Source organism: Chlamydotis macqueenii, chromosome 18 (genome assembly GCF_036417535.1).
Source record: "Chlamydotis macqueenii isolate bChlMac1 chromosome 18, bChlMac1.mat, whole genome shotgun sequence".
NCBI classification, from domain to species: domain Eukaryota; kingdom Metazoa; phylum Chordata; class Aves; order Otidiformes; family Otididae; genus Chlamydotis; species Chlamydotis macqueenii.
This window is the reverse complement of record NC_141573.1, coordinates 4,028,568-4,050,430: the sequence shown is the minus strand read 5'-3', so window position 1 is coordinate 4,050,430 and position 21,863 is coordinate 4,028,568. Positions and strand designations below refer to the sequence as shown.

Genomic DNA, 21,863 nt, shown 5'->3' with positions numbered 1-21,863 from the left:
TGCCCTTTTAAGATTAAATTTATTTACTAAGATCACCTAGAGAATTACATCTAAACATACAAGACCAAATCAAATGAAGTATTCTGGTAAGCAAATGAGATTCTAAGAGTTGGGTTTTTTTAAACACCTCCCTCCAATAAAGGGAGGAACAAAACCTTTGGGAACTCTGGGAGAACTGCCTACACATTAGGTTTGTTTTCCTATCTGTTAATAATTGAAGAGTTATTTAACATACAACACTGAAGTGATATGCTATATTTAAAATATATTTTTCTCCCCAAAGCTGGAAAACTGAACTGAACTTCTTCCTCCCCATCCACTACCCCAACTCCCCAAAAGCCCACCTTGCACAGCCACCTTTAGGGACAGAGTAGGTTACACTAACAATTTAGCAGCAAAGGGGCAATAGATTCTAATATGAGCCCTTCATTTTTCACTCTCTAGAGCAGGCAACTGCTTCAAAGCATTTCCTATATTCAGGTAGCTTTAGCATAGAGCATATTTCAAATTGGTTTATTGCTGTACTTACCCCCCCCCGTACTTACCCCCCCCCCCATTACTTGCAGCTAAGTAGTGCTACTACAATCTTTAAGTGTTTCTTCAAGAGGCAGAAGATTGCTTAGTTCTACCCTGTTCATAACTGAGCTAAACTGATTTCTGCAAGATAGCGGGAGAGAAGCAACAATTCACTTGTTCTGCAGTAATAGAAGGCTGCTAGACACTGAAGTCAGAGCTTAAAGTGACCAAGGTGTTTTAAAATGACCATCTTCAGATTTGAATCTCTCATGGTTTAGACCTGCATTCTTGCTCTTATACATTTTTATTAAGTATACTTACCATATCAGTGACCTTTTAAGAGAGCAATTAACACAGTTCAATTTGATGTATTGATATCACTTTATTGAACTTCAGACATAAATCCTCTTTAAAAGCCTACTCAGTGTATTGATTACAGCAATAGGTTATGTAGAATGTAATAGGTTATGAAGAGGCTTACAGAGTAGTGGCTCATGCTTTGCAAGAGGCCTGTATGGCTCACTTGCATTCTTATGCCTGACAGGGACAAGAAGAGCCAGAAAGAAGATAAGTATTTACAAGTATCTCTCAAAGAATGAGATTTACAGTTAGAAATTCACATATGTACAGTTTTGAACTGTTCAAGTATGTTTCAGTTGGACAAAGTGCTACAGGTCACATAAAAAACACAGTAAAAAACAAGACGACAAGAGGAACTATTAAGACAAAGAGGTGGCAGTCATTTGTGTGCCAGAAGACTTGTAGGTGGCTGCAGTATATGCAGGACCTAGAAGTTGAAAGTATCTGGAGTATTGCCCTGAATTTGGAAAGTGTAGCTGGCAGCAGTAGATTCTGGAACAACAGTCTGGTCTTCCTCCTCCTAGAGGAAAAATAAGAGTTTTGAAAGAACAGCAGCATTTAAACCTAGCAGTCACTGCTAAAATAGGAAATAAGAATGATAAAGTCATCCTGCAGCCACTTACTTCTGCTGAGAAATACTTCTCAATCAGGGTGGATGAGGCTTTGTACACTTCTTCATTTTCATGTGACTGAAGAGCTTCAATTTTGTCTAGACCCCCACACTCCTCAATCATGAGGCAAAGTTTTTCAGTCTCATTAATCTTCTCAGCAGCCTGCAAGAGACAAGCATAGGATAACCTCAGGAAAGATGCACGGCACTAACTGCTGGATAACCATTAGCAACACCTTGGACAATGATTCGGCATACTGCATCCACATACCAAGAAGATATTAGAAATAGCATCCAGAATAACTAGCACAGTTTTGCTGTCTTTAGCTGAGAGGAGATTCAGTAGGGGTTCAACAACACCAGCCTGAACAAGATACACGATCTGGTCAATTGTTCCACCACTTGTGTAGTTCGTCACAGCCCACACAGCTTCCTTTTGAGATTTGAAATCTCCCTGTGAAGGTAAAAGCAGGGTATTTGAACACAGATAATAGCAGTAATAGCAAAAGCCTCAATGTAGTAAATATAGTTTTTGTTTACCTTCCTCAGAATACCAATGAGATAAGGCACAAGACCATGGTCTACAACTCGCTGAATCTGATCCTGACGTCCAGCAGTGATGTTGGACATTGTCCATGCCGCTTCTTTCTGAATGTTGTTTTTATGATGAGAAAGGAGACTTGGAAAGACAGATAGTGCTCCTGAGTCAATAACAATCTGCGTCTGCTCATCAGTACCAGTGACAATATTTCCTATGGCTCTTAATGAAGGAGTCTGAAACAAATGTGGAAGTAGAAAAATTGGTGTAATCTAATTTGTGATTTAACAATATCAGCCATACTTGATGCCCTTCTGCTCTAGCCTTCTGAGGTAACAGCATAATATGCCATGTACTGATTGGTTTTAAGCTCCTTGCTAGCTTTACATGTACAGACATTAAACATGCTAAGACTGCACGCCTTCCAAGGCCAATCTGCAAACAACTACCTATGACAGAGCTTAGGAAAACCTGTCTCCTAAGCACAATGCAGTTTTATTATAGTATAATTATAGAGTGCACAGAGCCCACTTCTAAATGCAGTCCCTAGAATTTGGATTTGCAACAGTAATTTAGAGTTAAAAACGAGCTTTAAAGGATGCTGACTATTGTGCTGGCCTGTTCATTAAATCCAATGATTACATAAAATAGCTTGATAGTCATCAACAACAATTGTCTATGCCTCATGTGGAACAGTCTCCAGGTAAGACAGAAGCTCGATTCTTACCTACACAAAATCTGGAACAAGCATCAGCTTTATGTGTGATAAGAACCATTCACTTTACATGGACACTATTCTAACAGTTTTATTCATGACTCAAATCAAGCAACAGCAATCTGCATGTCTGATAGCTTACCATTATTGGCAGTTCACTACATCCCAGGAGCTTCACAAGTTGTGGCACCAATCCAGTTTTCACTACAACTTCTATCCTGTCATTGGAACCATCTGTTAGATAGGAAAGTGCCCAGCATGTGTCTGCTAACACCTCATGATCATCATGGTGCAAGAGCCGAACGAGAGTTGGAAGAATCTGCTGAATAGCTTCTATGGGTGGTGCAGGATTCTTATTACGACACAGGTTTGAGAGGGTCCAGGTAACATTACGTAAATATCCAGACTGCAAGAGTTGAAATAAATAGGTAGCAACCATTTAGTTACTTGAGCTGTTTTGGTCACTTATGAGTAATTATAACTTGAATCATACTGTGCACTTACAGCCAAGCAAGAGAGATCAGGAACAGCTAGTAGACTCAGCAGCGGCTCAATTGCACCAAACTTAATAACCAGATCTCTATAGGTAGAACCATCCCCTGAGAAAACAAGAAAAATAGCTAGGTGAAGACCAGAATAGAGGGCTGTGTGCATACAGAATCATTATGGGTTAGCAGATGAATTCTTCTACTGCTTAAGAAGGGCTAGATAAAATAAAAAGTAGTAAGAGGGCCAAAGGACTACTGCCATGGTTAAATCATATGACAAGCATGTGTTTTTCAAATCAAGCAACTAGGCTTATTTTTTTTTAATGTTGGAAAAAGAGGTAATTTAGCATATATTTTCTATACAGCTTTTCTTAGAGTCCATAACTAAGGAGAGACTTGTTTCTTGTATCTAACCCTAGCACTAGAACAGAGCTCTTCCCATAGTATGGGACTTGAAATGCATTATAATAATTGATTGCATTAATTGGGTTCTTTAGTACAATGCTGAAGGAACATGAAACCATAGTTAGATTCTGTATTTTATGTATTACTAAATTATTAATTTTAAGTAGGGTTGGTTTTGGGTTTGTTTTTAAGAATGGGATGCAACATTGGCAGATCAAGTAACCCTGAAAGGTGCATGAGAAGCTTCAGTATATAATATTTTCACATCAGTAAGCAGCTGTTTCAAAGCAAGGCATACTGGCCATCACATACACAATTATGTGAGCCATCTGCTTCCTTCCTTCCTCTTAGTCAACACACCAAGCAGAGCTCATTGCTAAGTCACAGAAACATCAGGTGAGATATATGAAAAAGCCCTATGTTGTAGCATGGCCATAGCTCTATCCAAACTGATCTGAAATACAGAAGCAATCCACATAATGCAACCCACAGGTTGCCAGGTACTGCATGAGACATCTTATACCAGGTCTGAAGAGAAAGAGTTGTCTGTAGCATGCCCTCCATTACAGAACATGTCTTTACTTGAAAAACATTAAGCAGAGATCCCAAGCTCAGCATGCCATATGACATGTCAGTAGTAAAGTTCTCCTATTGTAAATAAGGGAACAGGTCTGAAAGTTATGTAGCATATTGACATACCTGCAATATTTCCTAGAGCCCACACAGCCTGTTCACTGATGTGAGTATGAGGAGAGGCCAGTAGTGAAATAAAGGCTGGAATAGCCCCTCCATCTACTACTGCCTTTGTTTGTTCTGACGTGCCAGAAGCAATGTTGGTAAGCGCCCAGGCAGATTCAAACTGAATAGGGCTACAGTCTGCTCTGCCCAAGAAGGAGACAAACTTCGGAATCAAACCAGCCCGAATTATGTTGTCTATGGGGGGCTGCTTCTCTCTTGAGAGGAGTTTCCTAAGGAGGAAGACAAAGAGCATTAGTTTTGCCTGCAGAGATCTGAACAACAGATACCATTAATCAATCTAAAGTGGATCACTTCACTCAAATATTATAGTCAAGTGTTAACGCAGTTTAAATATATCTTATTCTGCTACAAAGGGTTTATTTTCACTCCTACAACTCTGAGATTGACTACTGTGTTTTTGCCACCTCAAAGCCACTAGAAAGAATTACTACTTCCTAGTAAAGCGTTCAGGCACTTTAAGCATTCAAAAGCCACACTATGTCAATAAAACTATGACTAAATTAAGTGTACCTAAACATTGTATACAAGGCTGACTCAGGTTTTAGAAAATATTGTCTGATAAGAAGAGCCACAGCTGCTACCATAAGCAGACACTTGGGTTCATAACCCAGCTCTTTTTACTTTGCCTAGTTACTGGCTTGCACAGCTGAATTGGTTACCACTAAACTCCTTACCTGGCAGCTTGAGTAGCCTGTAGCTGGAGCTCCATATTATTACTATTAACTCCTTTGACTATTTCTTCAACTGACCAGTGTGTCGAAACCTGTACAATAAGAAGTTACGTGAACACCTTGTTGGAACAGTCATGTGTCTTCATGACCACAGAGGACCACCATTAGTAGACCCTGATTTACAACAACTTCCTTTGTTAAAAGATTATACCACTATGTAGTACTCCAAAACATCAGCTACAGCTTCATTTACAGTTATCTGAACTACTGAAAGCTTTTTTTTTTTAAAGTCAAGTGCTTCACAGTACTATTACACTGATACAGAAGGCTTAAACACAACTACCTAAACTACGTTTTGATTTCAAGATCTCCAAGCATGCCTGTTCCGAGTACCTGCTTACCTGATTGCTTCTGTTTTCCTGAAGGGGAGAAGTAGCATCATCTGGTAAAGTGCTAACATTTCTTCTTTTAAGCATCTGGTCATCTTTCTTAGCTTTCCTCAGCTCTACATTGACTTCAATACGCCGCCTTCTCATTTCCTGGAGGATATACATTCATAGTAAGTTCTCAGCTTTTACAACTCACAGAAGATGATGGCTAGCTGAAGTACTAATTGCATAAAAATACTCACCGTAGTATCCTTTCCTTTGTTCTTGAATCTGTTCAAGCGAGCTGCTGCTGCATTGGCATTCTCATTAGTAGACATCTTGCTTATTGGATTTTTGAGAAACAGATAAAAATAAGCCTGAGAACAGAGCAAATAAACAGCAAGTTCAATCCACAAGAGTTAAATTTAAAAACTGAGATCAATACTTGAGAATGAGAGACGATTGTCCATATAAGATCCAATAACAGCCTCTGACTTGATCAAAGATTCTACTAACGTAACAGCTGTCTTTTTAAATGCCTAGGTGTTACGGCAGGCTCTAGCATTAACAAAAGCAGTAGACACATACATCGTTTTAATACACTTCCAGCCACAAACATTATCAGAGTGATTGCTTTTAGGAGCAAGACAGGTCTCCCTTCCCATAGGCAGCACATACATATTTTTAAATATTACTTTCACAGTGCGATATACCTATGTTCCACAGGCACCCCACCCAGTCCCACCTCGACCCCTTTGATGGGAACAGGGAGATCTCGCACTGGGAGGCCCCCCGGGGCGGGGGGATCCCCGTGGCGGTGCAGCCAGCAGCACACAGCAGCAGTTACCCAGCGAGCGAGGCAGACCGCTGCACCCTGGCCGGCTCCAGGGTGACCCACTGCCTAAGGACTGGCTTCGCTTCGCCCGTAGCTCAGCCGGAACACGCAACCTGCTCAGGGACGCGCCAGCCCCGCTCCAGGCAGCGGCCTGTATCCGCGGCGACCCGAAAGGCTCCGGAGAGAACCTGCCAGCCGGCCTCTACCGCCGAGGGAGCCCGGTCCCTTCTGACAGCCTAGGGTACGGCCTGCACCCCCGCTGCCCCGCACCCGGCTTCTCACCGCCGCCGGCTCCGCGCACAAGCCGTGCTCCCGCCGCACCGCTCCCAGCCTGCGAGCACGCTGCCACTACCCCCGGCCGCTCCGGGCGGGATTTAAATTTCCCGCTCCCTCGCCCTGCCATTGGCCAGTTCGAGCCATAGCAACCTTCTGATTGGTCAGTTTGAAATGCAGCTCGTCTCGCGATGGAGAGGAGCGAGTCTCCGCCGTGCTCCCCGGAAGGGCAGACCAGACGTCACGGACTCCGGCACCCGTCCCCGCCTCCAACACTACAACTCCCGGCATTCAGCGCGCAGGCACTGTGCGGGGAAGACCGCGGCGCTCGGGCCTCTACGGCGCACAGCATTCTGGGATTTGTAGTTTCGTAGGGGAGCGCCCCCCCCCCCCCCGCCCCGGAACGCGAGAGTGTTGTCGCACCGCTGGATCGGGTAAGAACAGGCAGGTTTTCATGCTCTGAGCAGTTTGAGGCCGTAACATGCCATTTCCTCACATAATTTCTACCTCAGTAACCGTCAAGTCACAGCAGGCTTTTCCTGAGACTCCTTGTGTTGTCTCCTTACAAACGTGGTGCACAGGAATTTAAAGAAAATGGAGTGTGATGTTGCTATTTAAAACAATTCAGCAGTAATCAGGACAGATCAAAGCTAAATTAGACAGAATAACAACAAAAAAAAAAGTATGCCTGCCCCTGTGGCATGCCCGGAAAATCGACAGATTTGGGATTGTTTAAGATGGGTTTGGCCTATTTACAAGGGGTGGAATACAAAAGAGTACCCTATTTCACGGGAGATGTAATTTGAACCATAAAAACTGGGCGAAAGACATGATTCTGCCAGCACCCTGGGCACTTCAATGTACAAGTCAGGGTAGAAAGTGTCAGAGATGCACATTGGTACATCTGTGTGTTAAACCATTACACTAAATCATTTGTACTTATCTGTAGATCCACACAGTAGTTGACAAACACGTATGCAGAGGAGGAGGAATTACCAGTGATGTTTTACATAGCTTGTTTTGGGCCTTACAGTTCTGAGCTTTGTAAAACAAAAACATCACAAAAACATTTAAGCAGTAGAAGTCAGGAGAAGAGAAAGCACATAATTCATCGACGGAGATACTGAAAAAGGACTAGTCTGACAGGAAAAAAAATAGTAGAAATCGAGGTAAAACACGTGGTGTGCAGAGGGCTGGTGTGAAGAAAGTCTGCTGGGTCATAATTTCTGGAGAGCGCGTGGTCTGGAGCAGCATAACCTGGACGAAAGAGACAAGGAGAGTGCAGGGATGGACGTCCCAGGACAGGGGCTGTGGGTGATTTGGACACTGGAGGTGGTGTAGCGGGTGCTGCAGCCCGATACGGGCTGAACGGGCCGTGGGGTGGGACGGAGGTGCCACAGCTCCAAGGTTCCACACAGGAACGCGACAGACGGAGCGGTGCAGGGAGGCTGGGCAGCGGGGGGCGAACGGCCCCGCAGCGGCTAAGCTGGGGCGGAGGTACCGGGGACAGCGGAGGGCGCGTAAGAGGGGAAAAGCGCCCCGAGGGGAGAAAGCCATGTGTGGAGCCGGCGGGCGGTAATGGCAGCACCAGCACCCGAGGCGGCGGGACGCCGGGGGGCCCGCGACGGCCTGAGTTTAGAGGCGAGGGTCGCGAGGAAAAGGCGGGCACGGCGCGAGGCGGATCGCGTGAGGCGGGCACGCGCCGGGCGGAGGGAACTAACGGCCGCCGCGCGCGACGCAACCTGGGCTGAAAGCACGAGCTCCCCCCGCCACCGCCGGCAGGGGCACCTGGGGCTCGCATGACGTTGATGGGCAGCGCAATGCCGAATGGCGTGCGAGGAGGGAGGGATCGGGGCGGAGCTCTAGAGGGGAGGGGCGGGGAGCAGGCGGGCGGGGCCTCCCTGTCACGAGCAGAGGCAGTGCGAAAGCTCGTTTGGGGGCGGAGCCAGCGCCGGCCGGGCGGGGCTCTTACTGCGCGGCGCGTGGCGCTTTTGCGGGTGACCCAGTGGCCTAATGGATAAGGCATCAGCCTCCGGAGCTGGGGATTGTGGGTTCGAGTCCCATCTGGGTCGTACCGCATTACCTTTTTGTGGTCCTGCTGTAGGTCCAGCGCGGAGGCTGCTACGGCCTCTCCCGCGGCGCCCAGCGCCGCCCGTTATTATCGCCCAGCGGGAACCCCCCAACACTTTTAACCGCGCCGCAAGCGGCTGGGGCCGGTGGGGAAGAGCCGGATCGGAGCCAGCAGCCTGGTTTGCCTCAAATTCCCTCAGCGCCGCAACCGCCGCCCTGTCAGCGGGCCGCCTGCCCCGCCCGGCGGCACCGCGGCCTTTTCCAGGCGCCAGCGAGCCTGCAGCCGCCGCCGTCTCCCTCCTTCCCGCGGGGATCCTGCGGCCGGGGCCCCTCTCTGGCGGGAAAACGGGGCGTGAGGCGGCCGGAGCGGGCGTCGCCTTGGCGGCCGCAGATTTATGGCGGAGCGCATGGCTGGAGAGCGTCCCCGGGAGCCCGGAGGAGCCGGAGGCGGTTGGCGGGCAGGCGGCTCTCCTCCAGGCGCTGCGGCGTAGGTGGCGGGGCGGGCCTGAGGGCGGGCTGGCCGGGCCGTGGGGGCCGCAGCTGTGTCCCGGCCGGGGCCGCACCGTGGGCCCCGCAAAGCCGTTGTGGTGAACGCGCAAGGGAACCCGAGCCTGTAATGCTTGATCAAGATCCTGTCCAAGTACGGAGTCTGGAGAAATGAGGATGGACGTGAATTTGGGTTGAATGCTACTGCCGGCTGACTGGATCAGAAGACTCCCTGGAGCACAGGTCTGCATCCGTCCCCCCTCAGCAGCAGCACTCCGCCGCGCTGCCGGCCTCTCCGGCTGGCTGCAGGTACCCGCGCTGGGCGGGCGGGAAGGGCGCTGGGTAACGAACGTACGAGCTCACCTCTGCCTCATCCTTAGCTTAGATTCCTGTTTCTGTAATAGCTCTCTTGGGATACTTTTGGAATTAAAAAGTTTAAAATGACAAAGGAAAATAAGGGTTAATAACTGCTGCGGTAGAAACTTAATACACTGAGTAGCAGATGTGTTAAAAATTCTTTTATTTTGCACTCTTCTGGCTTATTTTCTGTGTCTTCACTCATAGCTGCTTGAGATAAAGCCCTGTATTTTTAAGACTTTTATTAAGCTACTTAATTAAGGCAGTACAAAATGAGCAGTGTTTAAACTAGGCCGTAGCTGGACTACATGAGACAGGCGTTACTGATGAGTAGTTTTTCTGTTGGGGGGAGAGTTTCAGGAACTGGCATATAGTGGTTTTGTAGGGTTTTTAAGTGGTTAGTCCACCTCAAAGGCATGAACAAGTTCACTAACTCTAATGACATCCAGTAGCAGCTAGTGAGATAAACTGTCACAACGGAAATCTTGTTTAGCAATAAGGACCCCCATTTCAGTTGGGAACATAGGAATAAATCTACTTAATTCAGTAATCCAAATCAGAGTTGGCTTGGTGTGTGAGAATTTCCAGAGTCCTTCATGTTAGCAAATACAGATATAAAAATAAAGCTTTATCTGGAGTCAGCAGAGCTGTCCCTTAGACTGGACAGTAACTACTGCTTTTTTTTCAGTCTGAAAAGAATCACTGGAAAGGGTTCCTTAGACTAAAAGAGGAGATTACCAGCTATGTAACTGGAGGTGGTCAGAAATATCTAAATACATTTCATCGCAATTCGCATCCTTTACAGATGCTAAATCTCAGAGGTGATGCATGTGCCAGCATCTGTCAATTGCACTCTGTATCCAGTAAAACCATAATTATTCTGTACGATTTTCCATACAAAATGCTATAGGAAGCAAGACCCTCCCCCAAAATAAAAATCTGCTGCTAAAACCATGTAGCCATATGTTACTCACAGAAACAGGTGACTGCAGGCAGTATAGACTTGTGTATGGATGGGAAGAGGGGTGTCCGTGCGCGTTCCTCCTGGGCAGGGGTAGTGGGAGGCTAGCGGGGACGGCAGCAGCTTGGTCTTGCTCCAGTGGGTTGTCCAGTGAGTGATTCCTGTTCCCCCTAAGGCTGCCTCTCATTAGCATGGATCAGGGGGAAGGGCATAAAAGACTCCAGTTCATTTTGAGTCTGGAAAAACTTTACTTCAAAATGACAACCAAAGTGTTCTGGCTCCTCTGCTTTGTCATTAGATCATCTTCCAGCTCAGTGGCCGGTAAGTCTTTTAACATTCAAAGCAGGGCTGGGGCATATTTGCCTTTGGTATCAGGGGAGGTTAAACACATTGCTACAAATTATTGCCTGAGCAATAATTTGCCCTCTCCAGCTGTAGTCTTTTCAGCAAGCCGTAGCAGTAGTCCCATAAGGGCTCGAGGAAGAAACATTTTGACGTGTTTGTGGGATGGGAGTGTAAATGGCAATATTTGATTTGTCAGCATTTGAAAGAATTAAGAGCACTTGCCAAAAGCAGGCAGCTAGCTGGTGCTGTGAATCCTGCCAGCCATCATTCAGCAATTGAACTTTGACTTGCTTCTGCATGTGGGATTTTTTTTTTTTTAATTTGCATGTGACCTTTCTCTTCTAGTCTCTTTCCCCTCACCTGTAAACTCCAGATTTCTAAATTATTTGAACATGTTCTGTACTGTCATGTGTGCCTGTAGCAAGCTGTCCTAAACAATTTTTTTTTTTTTTTTACATTTTTTTTTTTAGTCCCTCATTGATGGTACAGAAATATGATATAGATCTATTCCATTGGGAAGGAGAAGTCCAGGAGCTGATTATGTTGCAGTTGTAGTTCTTAGGTTGCAAGAGCTAAATCAGAACATACTGGTGTAAGGGAATGAATCTCAGGGTCCTGAACAGATTGAGTAGAGAAAAAAATGAACTATTTCTTGTTATCATCCATGACTGAGAGGGCATGATAAAGTGGTACAAAAGCATAATTATAAAACCGAATCCAAAACATCTGTGTGGAGTTCACAGCTTCATATTGAAACATCTCCAGAAGACCCTTCCCTATTGCTTTCTTTGCTGGGACTTTTTGCACGCCTTTCTTCATGGACATTCTTTCGACTTTACGTGTGGCCAGCCCAAATATCAGGGAATCTTTCCCATGACAGCAGCTGGTGAGAGCGAACAGGGAGAAGTGGCAGGGTCAGCAGTTGAGTCAGTTATAGAAGATAAACCAGGACGTTGTTCATCTGTGTATGTCAAATATCTCTGTTCACATAAGGAGTTAGGATCAGCCTCCTACACGATGCTAACCACAGACAGCGAACACCCAGCCAGCGGCTGTGTGTGGGTGAACGCTTTTAAAACTGCCGGCTAACTAAAGGCGTGCGGTGAAGGACTGAAGTAAAAGCAAAATGAACTGCAAGAGGAAATTTCTCTCTTTCCAAGCTAAATGGAAAGTCATTTTGCTTTGTGAGGTCCCAGTGATGAGGGTGAAGGTACAAACGAAGGCCTAGGTGACTGTCCAGCTTGTGTGAACAATGTCGTTACGCCTTTCCATTTGTCACTAGGTTCCCAGACACTGCCTCTCTGTTTCGACCTTTGTCCTCTCAACTTAGCAAAAGCCTTGAAATAATTGTTACTCAGCAGCAATAGCCTAGCTACCAGACTATGGTGCTGCTGCTATACAACTCTGTAGCGCAGAAGTCAGAGATTCAAAACTGTGGATAAAGATCTTTTCAGTAGCGTTCAAAGCCCAAAGCCGCTGAAGAGTCCAGATGACACTGTCAATAAGGCATCCCATGGATGGGAAAACCAAATAGTTCTGTTGTCATGGTCTTTTAAACAAGCATCCCAAATGGCAGCGTGAACCTTGTTTCCTCAGATGCTCCCTGGAGATTCAGGCTTTTGAGAAAAGGGTTTGTTTATAAGTCGTGTTTTTAATTTGCAACAATAATAAAGTAAAAATGCAAATCTCCTGTGTTTTGCTCATGCAGCTGCATTCTCTGTACTGGGCCTTCCATGTTTGAGTACAGAAGAGTGAGGAGCTCTACTATATTTCATCTGTTGAACTATTTATCTGTTATATCGTTGAAGGCATCACTTACGGACCAGAGCCTCTGCCACTTCCCATTCAGAAGCACATGAAATTAAAAAATAAAAATGCTAATTCGCTCTTTCTCCCTTTTTTGTATGTAGGATCCTTGCTGTCTGCTGAGAAACCCAGTCAGACTCTCAGCAAAGATGCGTATAGTTCAGCAGACACTGCACCTGGCCAAGTCAAACTGCCAGCCTGGGGCACCAGCAGCACCAGACAGAATCACACAGAACGCTGGCTTCTGCCTCCCGCCCACCTGCAGCAGCCCAAACCTCCCGAAGTACTCTCTCTCTCATCTGACAATAAGAAACGCACCAAGCCTTCTCTAGAAAACAGTACCGGCCTGAGGAAACACCTCTTGCAGCACGGAGGAGCCCTGCCTCTGGAGAGCCCCACCGAGGGGCCTTCTTCTGCGTCCTTCGACTTCAACCACGCAAACAGAAAGCACGCGGACAGGCGGCTGGCCGAGGCTGCCAACAGCGTGTCAGCTTACTTCCGTCACGCGGCATCTTCCTACCAAAAGATGACATCCTTGGTGGAGGCTCATCCTTTTCCAGACTCTGGAGCAGTGGAGTCAGATGATCCTAACACACTGGATCACTTCAACCGACCAGGCAAGATAATCCCCTATAAACCTACTAATCCTTTCAAAAAGATCACCAAACCCTCCTGGGTCACCAACCGCCAGTCACCCAGCTTGCCATACCACTTCAGCGCGCTGAAGAAAGGTAAGGGGATAGACTGCTCCGGCAAGGGATGTCCTGAGCTTTCCAAAGGTTGGGTGGCCTAATTTGGATGAAATATCCCCAAAGGGCCCGTTGCTGTCCCTCAGTCCCTGTGCCTGTTCTAGATGGTGATAAGGAGAAGGCGTGTCTGACCGAGTGCAGGAAAGAGAGAGACGAAGTGGAGGCCTACTGCGCGAGTGAATTTGGTAAGTTGTGCCCTCCATGAACCACGCAGACACAGCAGGCGCCGCCTTTGTTAGTGACATTTCAGTTCTGTTTTGAAGATACTGTTTCACTGAGTCTGTTAAAGAATTACCAAGTACATTAAAAGGACCCATCTCAGCTCTTCATAGATGTACTACGACAAATGGTACCACATCTTACGTTACCCTTTCCCTACCTTAGGCTAGGATTGCGATTTTTTTCCATTTCCACTACTTTCCACTCCTGGGAGGAAGACAACGTTATTGCTGCTGGTCAATGGAATTGAAAGAACCAGTTGTTTTAGATACTCTACGATTAAACATTGCAGCTGTGTTACTTACCTCCTACTGTTTAGAGCGGGTTTGTGATTTTAGGGGCTGAAGTTTCACATGAAAATAAAATGGTGAACCAAACAAAAATAAAACTGTAATCCTCTCTGTATAGAGAATTCTCCTTGAAGTTCCTTAGGAGTCAATCTTTTTAGTCCTTGTGTCCGCGTTGATGGAGCTAAAGATGGTAAATAGCCTGGCTCTTTTGTACTGTTTAAGAGCAAGTATTTTCTGATTGAAATCTTGCCTTGCGCTTACAAACTTGTGAAATAGATACCAGCTTTTTCTCACAGTATTTTAAGAGATAAGCAAAATACATGCCTAGTGGTAACAGATGTTTCCATTTGTAGAATATAAACACATGATGAGACATCTGTTTTCTCTAAATGGCAAAGTCAGGAAGTGCTTTCTACAAATACTATACTCTTTGTTTTTTACTACTCTCATGCATTCCTGTGAAACGTAGGCCTTAGAGCAACCTGACCTTTGTATAATTCAGCCTTTAACTTTCATCTCTTAAATTGAAAAAGATAGGTAGGAAAAAAGTCTGAGCAACGCATCAGCCAAGGTTCCACAGCAGTGACCAGAGAGAGCTTTTCATTTCTTGACATGTACCATGCAGATTAAAGAATAAATGACTGAATCAAAGTTCTCACTCAGTGAGGCAGGCGTAACGCCAGTTGTAGAAATCCTGTTTGCCTTACCTGCCCAACACATTTGTTGTTCTCTGGTTCCTGTAGTCAGCTCAGCACTTGTCAAAAGCAGAAACTGGGTGAACAGCATGAAGGGAGTGTCTGAGCGTACAGCTTGGCCTGCTGGGTGCCCTTGCCTCTTGGTATGATGAGGGCCTGTTCTTTCGACAGCTGAAGCGTCTTATTAGCAAGTTAGCTTTGGACTTCATTGTGAAGTTTTAAATTTGAAAATTTTACTTTGTTAGGTAAATACTCCGACTTTCAAGACTGCCCATTACTGAGCCAAATAATTTCTGCTGACACTGGCTTTACAGCATTTTAAATGAGAGCCTTCACATATACCCTGAGTTGCCACCAAGACATGTAATCTGATGCTTGCTTTTTTTTTTCCCCACCGCTCCCTTAAAACAGCAGTGAACGGAATTGTTTATAACATGGAAAGGCTGGGGACTGGAGTCCACCTGATTACGCTTTTGGTAGACAGCGATGGATTATACAAGATGAGTCGCCTGTATATTGCTCCTGATGGCTTCTTCTTTCGAGTTCACATTCTTCTTGTGGATACTTTAAACTGCAGTAAGCCGTGTCCAGACTTTAAACTTGGTAAATAATTCCAGCTAAATCCATTCCACTATTCCTCCTGCTTGCAATGCACTTTTGGTCTGTCCTAGTTTAATAGGCTTATCCTGGGTTGTTGTGATATTTTGAAAAAAAAAAAAAGAAAAAAGTATTCACTCTTAAACTGGAGGGCTTTTTCCCTCCCAGTTTCTCTAAATTTTCAGAAGAGAGCCAACGGCTTGAAGAAGTCAGGTAGCAGTGTAGTCCTTTCTTAACTTTATCCAGTTCCAAAATGATTGCAAGAGTTTTCAGGATTGCCAAAGAAATTTAAGCAGGAGCCTAAGCTGATGTCTTTTTAAGTAGATTGTTTTTCCTTCTAAGTGCTATTTTATCAAATATCAGTATTTCTCTCAAAAGGCTTCTAATTGCAATACAACACAGTAAATCGTTATTTCTGTGCAAGCACAACCCACAAGTCCACTGAAGGTCAGGGTGCCGCTTCACATCTCTTCAGAAATCTGTTGCCCTTAGAGCAAGCGTAGCAAGTGAATCCACGCTTTCTTCGTAGCGCAGAACTCTCGTTTATTTTGTAGGCAGCAGATACATTGTGATGGGTCAGATCTACCACAAGAGACGACAGATCCCTGCAAACCTGCTGCAGTTCCTGCGAGGCCACCTGCGGCCAGGGGATGGTTTGCTTCGAAGCAGCAGCAGCTATGTGAAGAGATTCAACAGGAAGAGGAACCGCAAAGTGCAAGTGGCTCACGCTAAATGTAGATAAGGCACCGGTAATGTGTGTCTGGGACACAGGCAGCAGCAGAATTCACCTTCCAGAGTAAACCTGGCCATGGTTTAGCCGCAGTGGGAGGTAGTTCTCGTGTCCGAAACTGGTTGTGATAGGACACTTGCTTTTGTGCTTTAGCGACCACTGACCGAGTGTTTTGAGCAGGTACCTATATATTGTGAAGTTTCACACAAAAGTCAGTCTAGGGAACGTTACCTGCTCATGAATTTGCTCCAGCTGTTTTCAGAGGCGCAGCCTCCCCTGCTGTAGTGTACCCCTAATAATCTGCAGGAGTTGTAAAGTAAAATTCTGGAGGCTTTGTTCTAGGTACACAAGAAGTAACTGCACTCTCAAACCCTTAACCTTGAACAAAAGTGAGATGATCCCACAGCTTTATCTAGAGAGGATGTCCACCATGTTTTCACACAATTCTGCCTGAAGCATTTGACTCAAAAGAAACCAACAAAACTATCACTTGTATTGTTTTGGTATCCTCAGACCATAATTACATCACTCTTCAAACAGAGCTGGGTTTTCACATGAAGCATACAAAATAGCTATGCAATTACTGAGTATATGAATACACTAACTGAAAGCAAATCACTTAACTGCACAACACAAATGCCCAATTCGGCTTAGAAATAACGGCACAAGCTCACGCCAAGGAATGCAGAATAAGCGTGCAATTGCACGCACATTTTGTATGCCTGGTTACACTGCCAGTGCCTTGAAAGTCCAGTTGTAGAACTGTGTACCGAGTGGTGTTTTCCCATGAGAACTATTGCCAAGGTTGTACTTGCACATCAGTAAAGTTACTTTTTCAATCAAAGATACAATATTTTAGTAGCTTTAATGTGGTGTGATGCAAGAACCTATGAAACCTCTGCAAAGAGGATCTTAATGTTTGCTGTTCCAGGAGTCAGTATTCACGGATCATAAATCTTTAAAATAAACTAATAAAATGTGCGTGGGGTTCTGGGGTCACCAAGACTCAAAAAAAGATTATGGAATAACATGTTTGATGAGTTGGCTGGGGATTTTAAGATATGTGTTTATATATTAAAAAAAGGAAAATACAGTCTAGCTTAAAAAAAATACATATACACACTACAAAAAAAAATATATAGACATACAGCGATATATATGACATGACCTGGAACAGGAGGAAGTGGCTTCTATAAGCGTTGTCTGTTTTGAAGCAAAGGTAAATCTAGCAGAATTCTATTGGTCATACATGTCTGCAGCTTGATTTAGTGCCAAGGAAAAGCTACGGAGTAGTGGATGGGGGGTAAGTCACACTGGATGTAAGTCACACATTCATGGTATGGAATAGGAGCCAAATACCAAGAGCAAACATCATACATTTTGCCACCCAGAGGCTGTTACTATAGGACAGGAATTTACTTGTAGCTTCTGTCTACTCTAAAAAACGTACTGTCTCACATTTGTTATGTGGAAGATTTGCACGGAGCGCAGCATATATAGATGGAATTTTCCTGAGAGACATTGAGGGGGCTTTTGATTTGGAAGAACGACTGTTCCTGGCAAGGAGTCAAAGCCATGGAGAGGACTGGGTGAGACAGGAGAAGGAAGGAGGAAGGGTTACACGTGCATCTCAAATTTCTTTGCTTCTATTTTCAACTGAGGCCCGGAGACTAACCAGCAAGCCCTACAGTCATCCATCTGCCCAGAACAGCAATTGAGCGCCCTTCCCCGCCTCCACGACATTACCGTAATCTCAACCAGGCAAAGCTTGGGTACAAAACCAACATCCATGGCTGTATTGCATTTTGATTGTCTCTCGGAAGAGATAAACAATAGCGTACCACTGCTAACAGCCGCCAACGCCTCAGCAAAACGCCAGCAACTGACACACAATGCAGCACCCTTCTCAGACAGAGCCACTGCTCCAGACGCAAGCCTGACAAGGAATTTATGCCATGGTTTTTTTGTGTTACAAAGTCCTCTCACCTTTCCTTTCTTGCTTGGAAGGTCACTCCTTAAACTGTTGCCACAATCAGCTGTATTTCACAGCCCAACTGAAAAACAGCTGGAGCAGGAGCCTAACGACTGTTCTTACCAGGCTTATCACAGGCTGACTCGTACCGATGGAAACATTTCCTACATCCAGTGGATTTCCACAATCTTGCACTCGTTACTACAAGAACCTCACAGCATTAACCACACTGAAAAGGAAATGACACTTACATGCAATAGCTGCCGTGGTAATTTTGATACCTTACAGCTAATCATTTTTCCCCAAGCAGAAAAAGCATGAAAATTCCGCAGCCAACACACAGAGATTCGAGGGTACAGGAATATCCTTGTCTTCCTGTCTTTCAGGAGTTCGCACGAGGCTTTTGGGTGAGCCCAAATTTTTATTGTACTTCAAATCCTCATTAACTTTCGCATGAACTAAATCTAGACCAAGGACAATTGCTTCAAATTTGTTTGAGGAGACAAAAAAGACAATCAAGCTGGCGTAGCTCCCATTATCAGAAGCTGTCTGACAATATATGACCATTTTGAAGCAAACGTTGCAGTAATTTGAATAGAGATCACAAATCTTATGAACTTACCGTGCTTTTAAGGAAGGTGGGTGTTAATTATGAGTGATGCGTTTCAGTAACACTATTTAACTATAAAAGATCACCACTAATAAATTGAGAAAACTACCTCAACCTACTAAATCGCAGCTGAAAACATTAGAAACGGCTCTCAGCATTACTGAATTGTATGGATGGTTTCTTTCTGTAATCAACCTGATTCACTGGCAGTTATATACCACCTGGCAAAGCCAAGTCCTACACACAGTAACATCATCAAATGTTTCATTAGAAACACCACCAAATCGATGTCAAACACATGACTTTATTTCTCTAGGAGGATGTGTCCTATAAGGTACAAAAAGTACTCTTCAGTTTGCCACAATCTGTTAAAAACATAGCAATCTATTGCCTACAGGTAGGAAAGTTTTAAATCATGTCATTTATGTTGATATATGAATAAATAGTACAGAAATACTGTGAAGTTTTGAAGAGATGCAGGATATGTTCAAATGCTGTTAAAAGTTGAGATTTTTCCTTGTTGCATTAAAAACACAATGCATACAGTATGCAGCATTTTTTTAAATGTCAAAGGACAATATAACCTAAATGCAACTACTCTTCTTTAACCTCAAGAAGCATAAATGGATTATTGTTTTCACATTGAACAGTTATGTTTAATTTTCACAGATAGGTTAAATGACAACATTTGCATGTACAAAAACCACGGGTTTTTATTAGATAAAATTATCCCAGAAGAACCTGTACACCTGAGCCTGTACGTGTAAGAAAGTGTGGTCAGTAGCAACATCTTTTTAAGAAAAATAACAGAAAAGGTTCTTGCATAGCAAGGTGTGAGGTTAAACCCAAGAGGAGCTTATCCACAAACGGGGTAAATCCCAGATCGCTGCGGAACAGAAGTTAGCTGTGAATTAGTGCAAAGCCACTCAAACGGCTGGAGAGCCGCGTACGAACCACCGCTGACGACAGGTAATGCGAGCAAGTCATTTATATACGCAGTGCGAAAGGGACAGATTGGAAAGAAACGGCAACGACATCTGCAATTTGCCTCTTCTTAGGACTTCAATTTATCCCTCACAGGAGCACTCCTCACACAGGAAACAACGCAGCAGTCCAGAACGCCTTTCGAGGGTAGAATTACGCTTGGTACTTTACATTCCCAGAGTACTTGGCAAAATATCACTTAATTCAGCGGTGGGCAGTGACATTTCACAAAATACTTCCTACCACGTTATCTGTTACAGTAATTTTGGCACCACTGTAGAAATTCTATAAAGGGATAACAGCTGCTTAAGAATGAAATGCAGTAAGCGCTACCTTTGGAGCAGAATAAAGAGATCTCCCTGGCCGCTGCTCTGCCCTAGGACGTGAACTACGTGAACAGATCCCCAAAGTGTTACACACATATCAGCGCACACTCAAAGACACCTACATCTGTGGGGAGAACAATTATCTCCATTTATTTTGTTTCATATACATCCATATTTTGAATTTTAATACAAAAGAAAAAAATTAGAATCTGACAAATGTTTACAAACAAGATACCTTCAAATAGATTTTACTCATTTCAGTCTGGTGCAGAGTAAATGACAAATTGTACTGGTATATTCAAGGCAACAGAGTCTGTAGTCCATGACCACTTAGCCCAACTTTTATGCAAGCTTAATTGTTTTTATCTACCATGAATGATAAACTCATTGTTGATTCCCAGTTCTCTGTGTGTGCACATGTGTACATAGCAGCTCCTTTCATAGAAAGAAAAGACATCTAGAGGTCTTCTTGTACTTTTACCTACAGGAATCATGTTAAGATACAGAATGGATTACATGGAACCGGGGCTGGATTTTATAAGAAAAAATAATTAGCTGACAAATGAGGGCAGCAATAAAAAAGCGTCTTTTTTGCAACAATAAATAAATACAGTCAAAGTTTTCTGTGTGGACTTTAAACCAGCTTCTTCACTGAAGAACAGACGTGGCATTTCCATGGAGTTAAACGTGACCCCATTTACTGTATCTTTTTTCTTGCTCTCTTTCTCTCTCTCCTTCAACAAAACCAAGTTTTCCTGCTTCTGCCACAATAGTACAACAATTTGATCTTGACAAGAAAGTGGTGCTGCTGATTTTTATTTCTTTGTCCTTTGGACAAAATAAGCCAAGAGTATAATTTGACTGTTGTGACCAATAAAAACGCAGTTTACATCAAGTCTTGTCAGGATAACCTGACTAAAAACATCTGGCTTCTTAATTAAAAATTTTCAGACAACCAGATTCTTGCTCGTGTGTTAGGTTAACACGCTGAACTCTAAGAAGCTGTAGACTGCAGTTTGTTGTTATGGGACCTGCAGAGTACAGAAGAAAGTGAAGAATTAAGCACCCTTCATTTTGAAGAACACGGTTGCTGTGGGTAAATCACAATGAGGGAATTACCACCATGTTGCTTCCATTTATTTTTCCCCCTTGGAAAAAAGAACACTTAAAATAATTCCCTCTGAATTTTAAGCACGTTTTCTCCTACAGTATACAAATATTTCAGTACTTGTAAAATGCAGTGTGTCACTGGAATATTCCAAAATGCCTGAAATCAGTTTTACTCTCATATTTACATAATAGTAGTCCATCAAAAGGAAAGCAAAAAGACATTTTTAATGGTGAATATTTATAATAAGGTATACTTTGCTTAAATTTATTCAGGAAGTCTTTGGGTTAACTTAATAGAGAAACTGAACAGGCATGTTAAAATAACATTTTTGCTAATCAGAGCTCACCAAAACTCCTCTTCATCATTCACAGTTTTATTAGTGACTGAAAATAAAACAATAAAATGCATGGTTTTCAAGATGAATTTTTCATTTTTCTCAATACAGTATTCGAGGAATGGGACAATTGTTTTGTTAATACAGTTATGTCTACCAGCACAACTGCTGGTAACAAATAACAAAAACCCAACATTTACTTTTTAGACACCTGATCTGGATTTTTAGGGCAGTTTAATGTCATCACATTGTACAGTAAAAGAAAGTGACCCCAAGATCCAGTTCTGATTCCAGTTAAAAAGTTCATACTAAAGATATCACAATCTGCAAGAAAAGAAAGAACACGGATGGTATAAATGAAAAACAATAACAAAAGAAGATGCAGCAATGAAATCAGTGTGCAAGCAGTGAATGCTGAATAACCAGCTAAAGCAAGATGATGGAAACATGAGTTGAAAACTACCTGATAAAAATCATTAATACAGTATTAAATTGGAAAGAAAAATGCTAGACTAATTCATTCTCATGCCTTCTTATCAATCCTGATCTCAGAGCATATAGAGAATTAGACAGCTTCCACAACAATGGATAGAAAGTGATGCTTCCAGTGTAGTGAATTTACAGATGGATAAAACGCTGCATTAAAACCTTAGACCAGCAGCCTGTTGCAGTTTTGACTGTTA

At 43.8% G+C, this 21,863-nt stretch overlaps 3 protein-coding genes and 1 non-coding gene across 18 annotated transcripts in view; 2 read left to right on the top strand and 2 right to left on the bottom strand.

Annotated features, from left to right (window-relative positions):
* Positions 1-878: 878 nt before the first annotated feature.
* Positions 879-8,376, bottom strand: KPNA2 (karyopherin subunit alpha 2). Of its 2 annotated transcripts, none has more exons than XM_086762202.1 (11): positions 8,327-8,376; positions 5,694-5,807; positions 5,464-5,601; positions 5,066-5,154; positions 4,332-4,600; positions 3,244-3,338; positions 2,882-3,145; positions 2,027-2,260; positions 1,758-1,940; positions 1,500-1,649; positions 879-1,396 (listed from the first exon to the last, which is right to left on the bottom strand). In XM_086762202.1, the coding sequence occupies exons 2-11, from the start codon at positions 5,766-5,768 to the stop codon at positions 1,304-1,306; spliced, it is 1,590 nt and encodes a 529-aa protein (XP_086618328.1). In that variant the 5' UTR covers positions 5,769-5,807; positions 8,327-8,376; the 3' UTR covers positions 879-1,303. The 2 variants fall into 2 exon arrangements, with proteins under 2 accessions (XP_086618328.1, XP_086618327.1); XM_086762201.1 differs by lacking the exon at positions 8,327-8,376 and adding an exon at positions 6,548-6,756.
* Positions 8,377-8,537: 161 nt separating this feature from the next.
* Positions 8,538-8,610, top strand: TRNAR-CCG (transfer RNA arginine (anticodon CCG)). The gene has a single exon. It is a non-coding gene; the product is annotated as a tRNA-Arg (tRNA).
* Positions 8,611-10,418: 1,808 nt separating this feature from the next.
* C18H17orf58 (chromosome 18 C17orf58 homolog) lies at positions 10,419-16,352 on the top strand. Its single transcript, XM_010124443.2, has 5 exons — positions 10,419-10,733; positions 12,668-13,294; positions 13,417-13,497; positions 14,928-15,119; positions 15,668-16,352. The coding sequence occupies exons 1-5, from the start codon at positions 10,604-10,606 to the stop codon at positions 15,853-15,855; spliced, it is 1,218 nt and encodes a 405-aa protein (XP_010122745.2). The 5' UTR covers positions 10,419-10,603; the 3' UTR covers positions 15,856-16,352.
* A 3,506-nt stretch (positions 16,353-19,858) lies between these two features.
* Positions 19,859-21,863, bottom strand: part of BPTF (bromodomain PHD finger transcription factor) — a 59,874-nt gene continuing 57,869 nt past the window's right edge. For 13 of the 14 annotated variants that reach the window (XM_086762626.1, XM_086762633.1, XM_086762637.1 and 10 more), the window contains one exon: positions 19,859-20,766. In XM_086762626.1, coding sequence (XP_086618752.1) covers positions 20,730-20,766 — 37 coding nt within the window. In that variant the 3' untranslated portion in view covers positions 19,859-20,729. The other variant, XM_086762628.1, reaches the window with a different exon arrangement.

Coding starts and splice junctions, on each gene's coding strand:
- KPNA2 (XM_086762202.1), bottom strand. CDS start 5,768: ATGTCTACTAATGAGAATGCCAATGCAGCAGCAGCTCGCTTGAACAGA. Junction 5,155..5,463: donor AGGAAAACAGAAGCAATCAG/GTAAGCAGGTAC, acceptor CTTATTGTACAG/GTTTCGACACACTGGTCAGT. Junction 1,941..2,026: donor TCATTGGTATTCTGAGGAAG/GTAAACAAAAAC, acceptor TTACCTTCACAG/GGAGATTTCAAATCTCAAAA.
- C18H17orf58 (XM_010124443.2), top strand. CDS start 10,604: ATGGATCAGGGGGAAGGGCATAAAAGACTCCAGTTCATTTTGAGTCTG. Junction 13,498..14,927: donor CTACTGCGCGAGTGAATTTG/GTAAGTTGTGCC, acceptor CCCTTAAAACAG/CAGTGAACGGAATTGTTTAT. Junction 15,120..15,667: donor GTGTCCAGACTTTAAACTTG/GTAAATAATTCC, acceptor TTTATTTTGTAG/GCAGCAGATACATTGTGATG.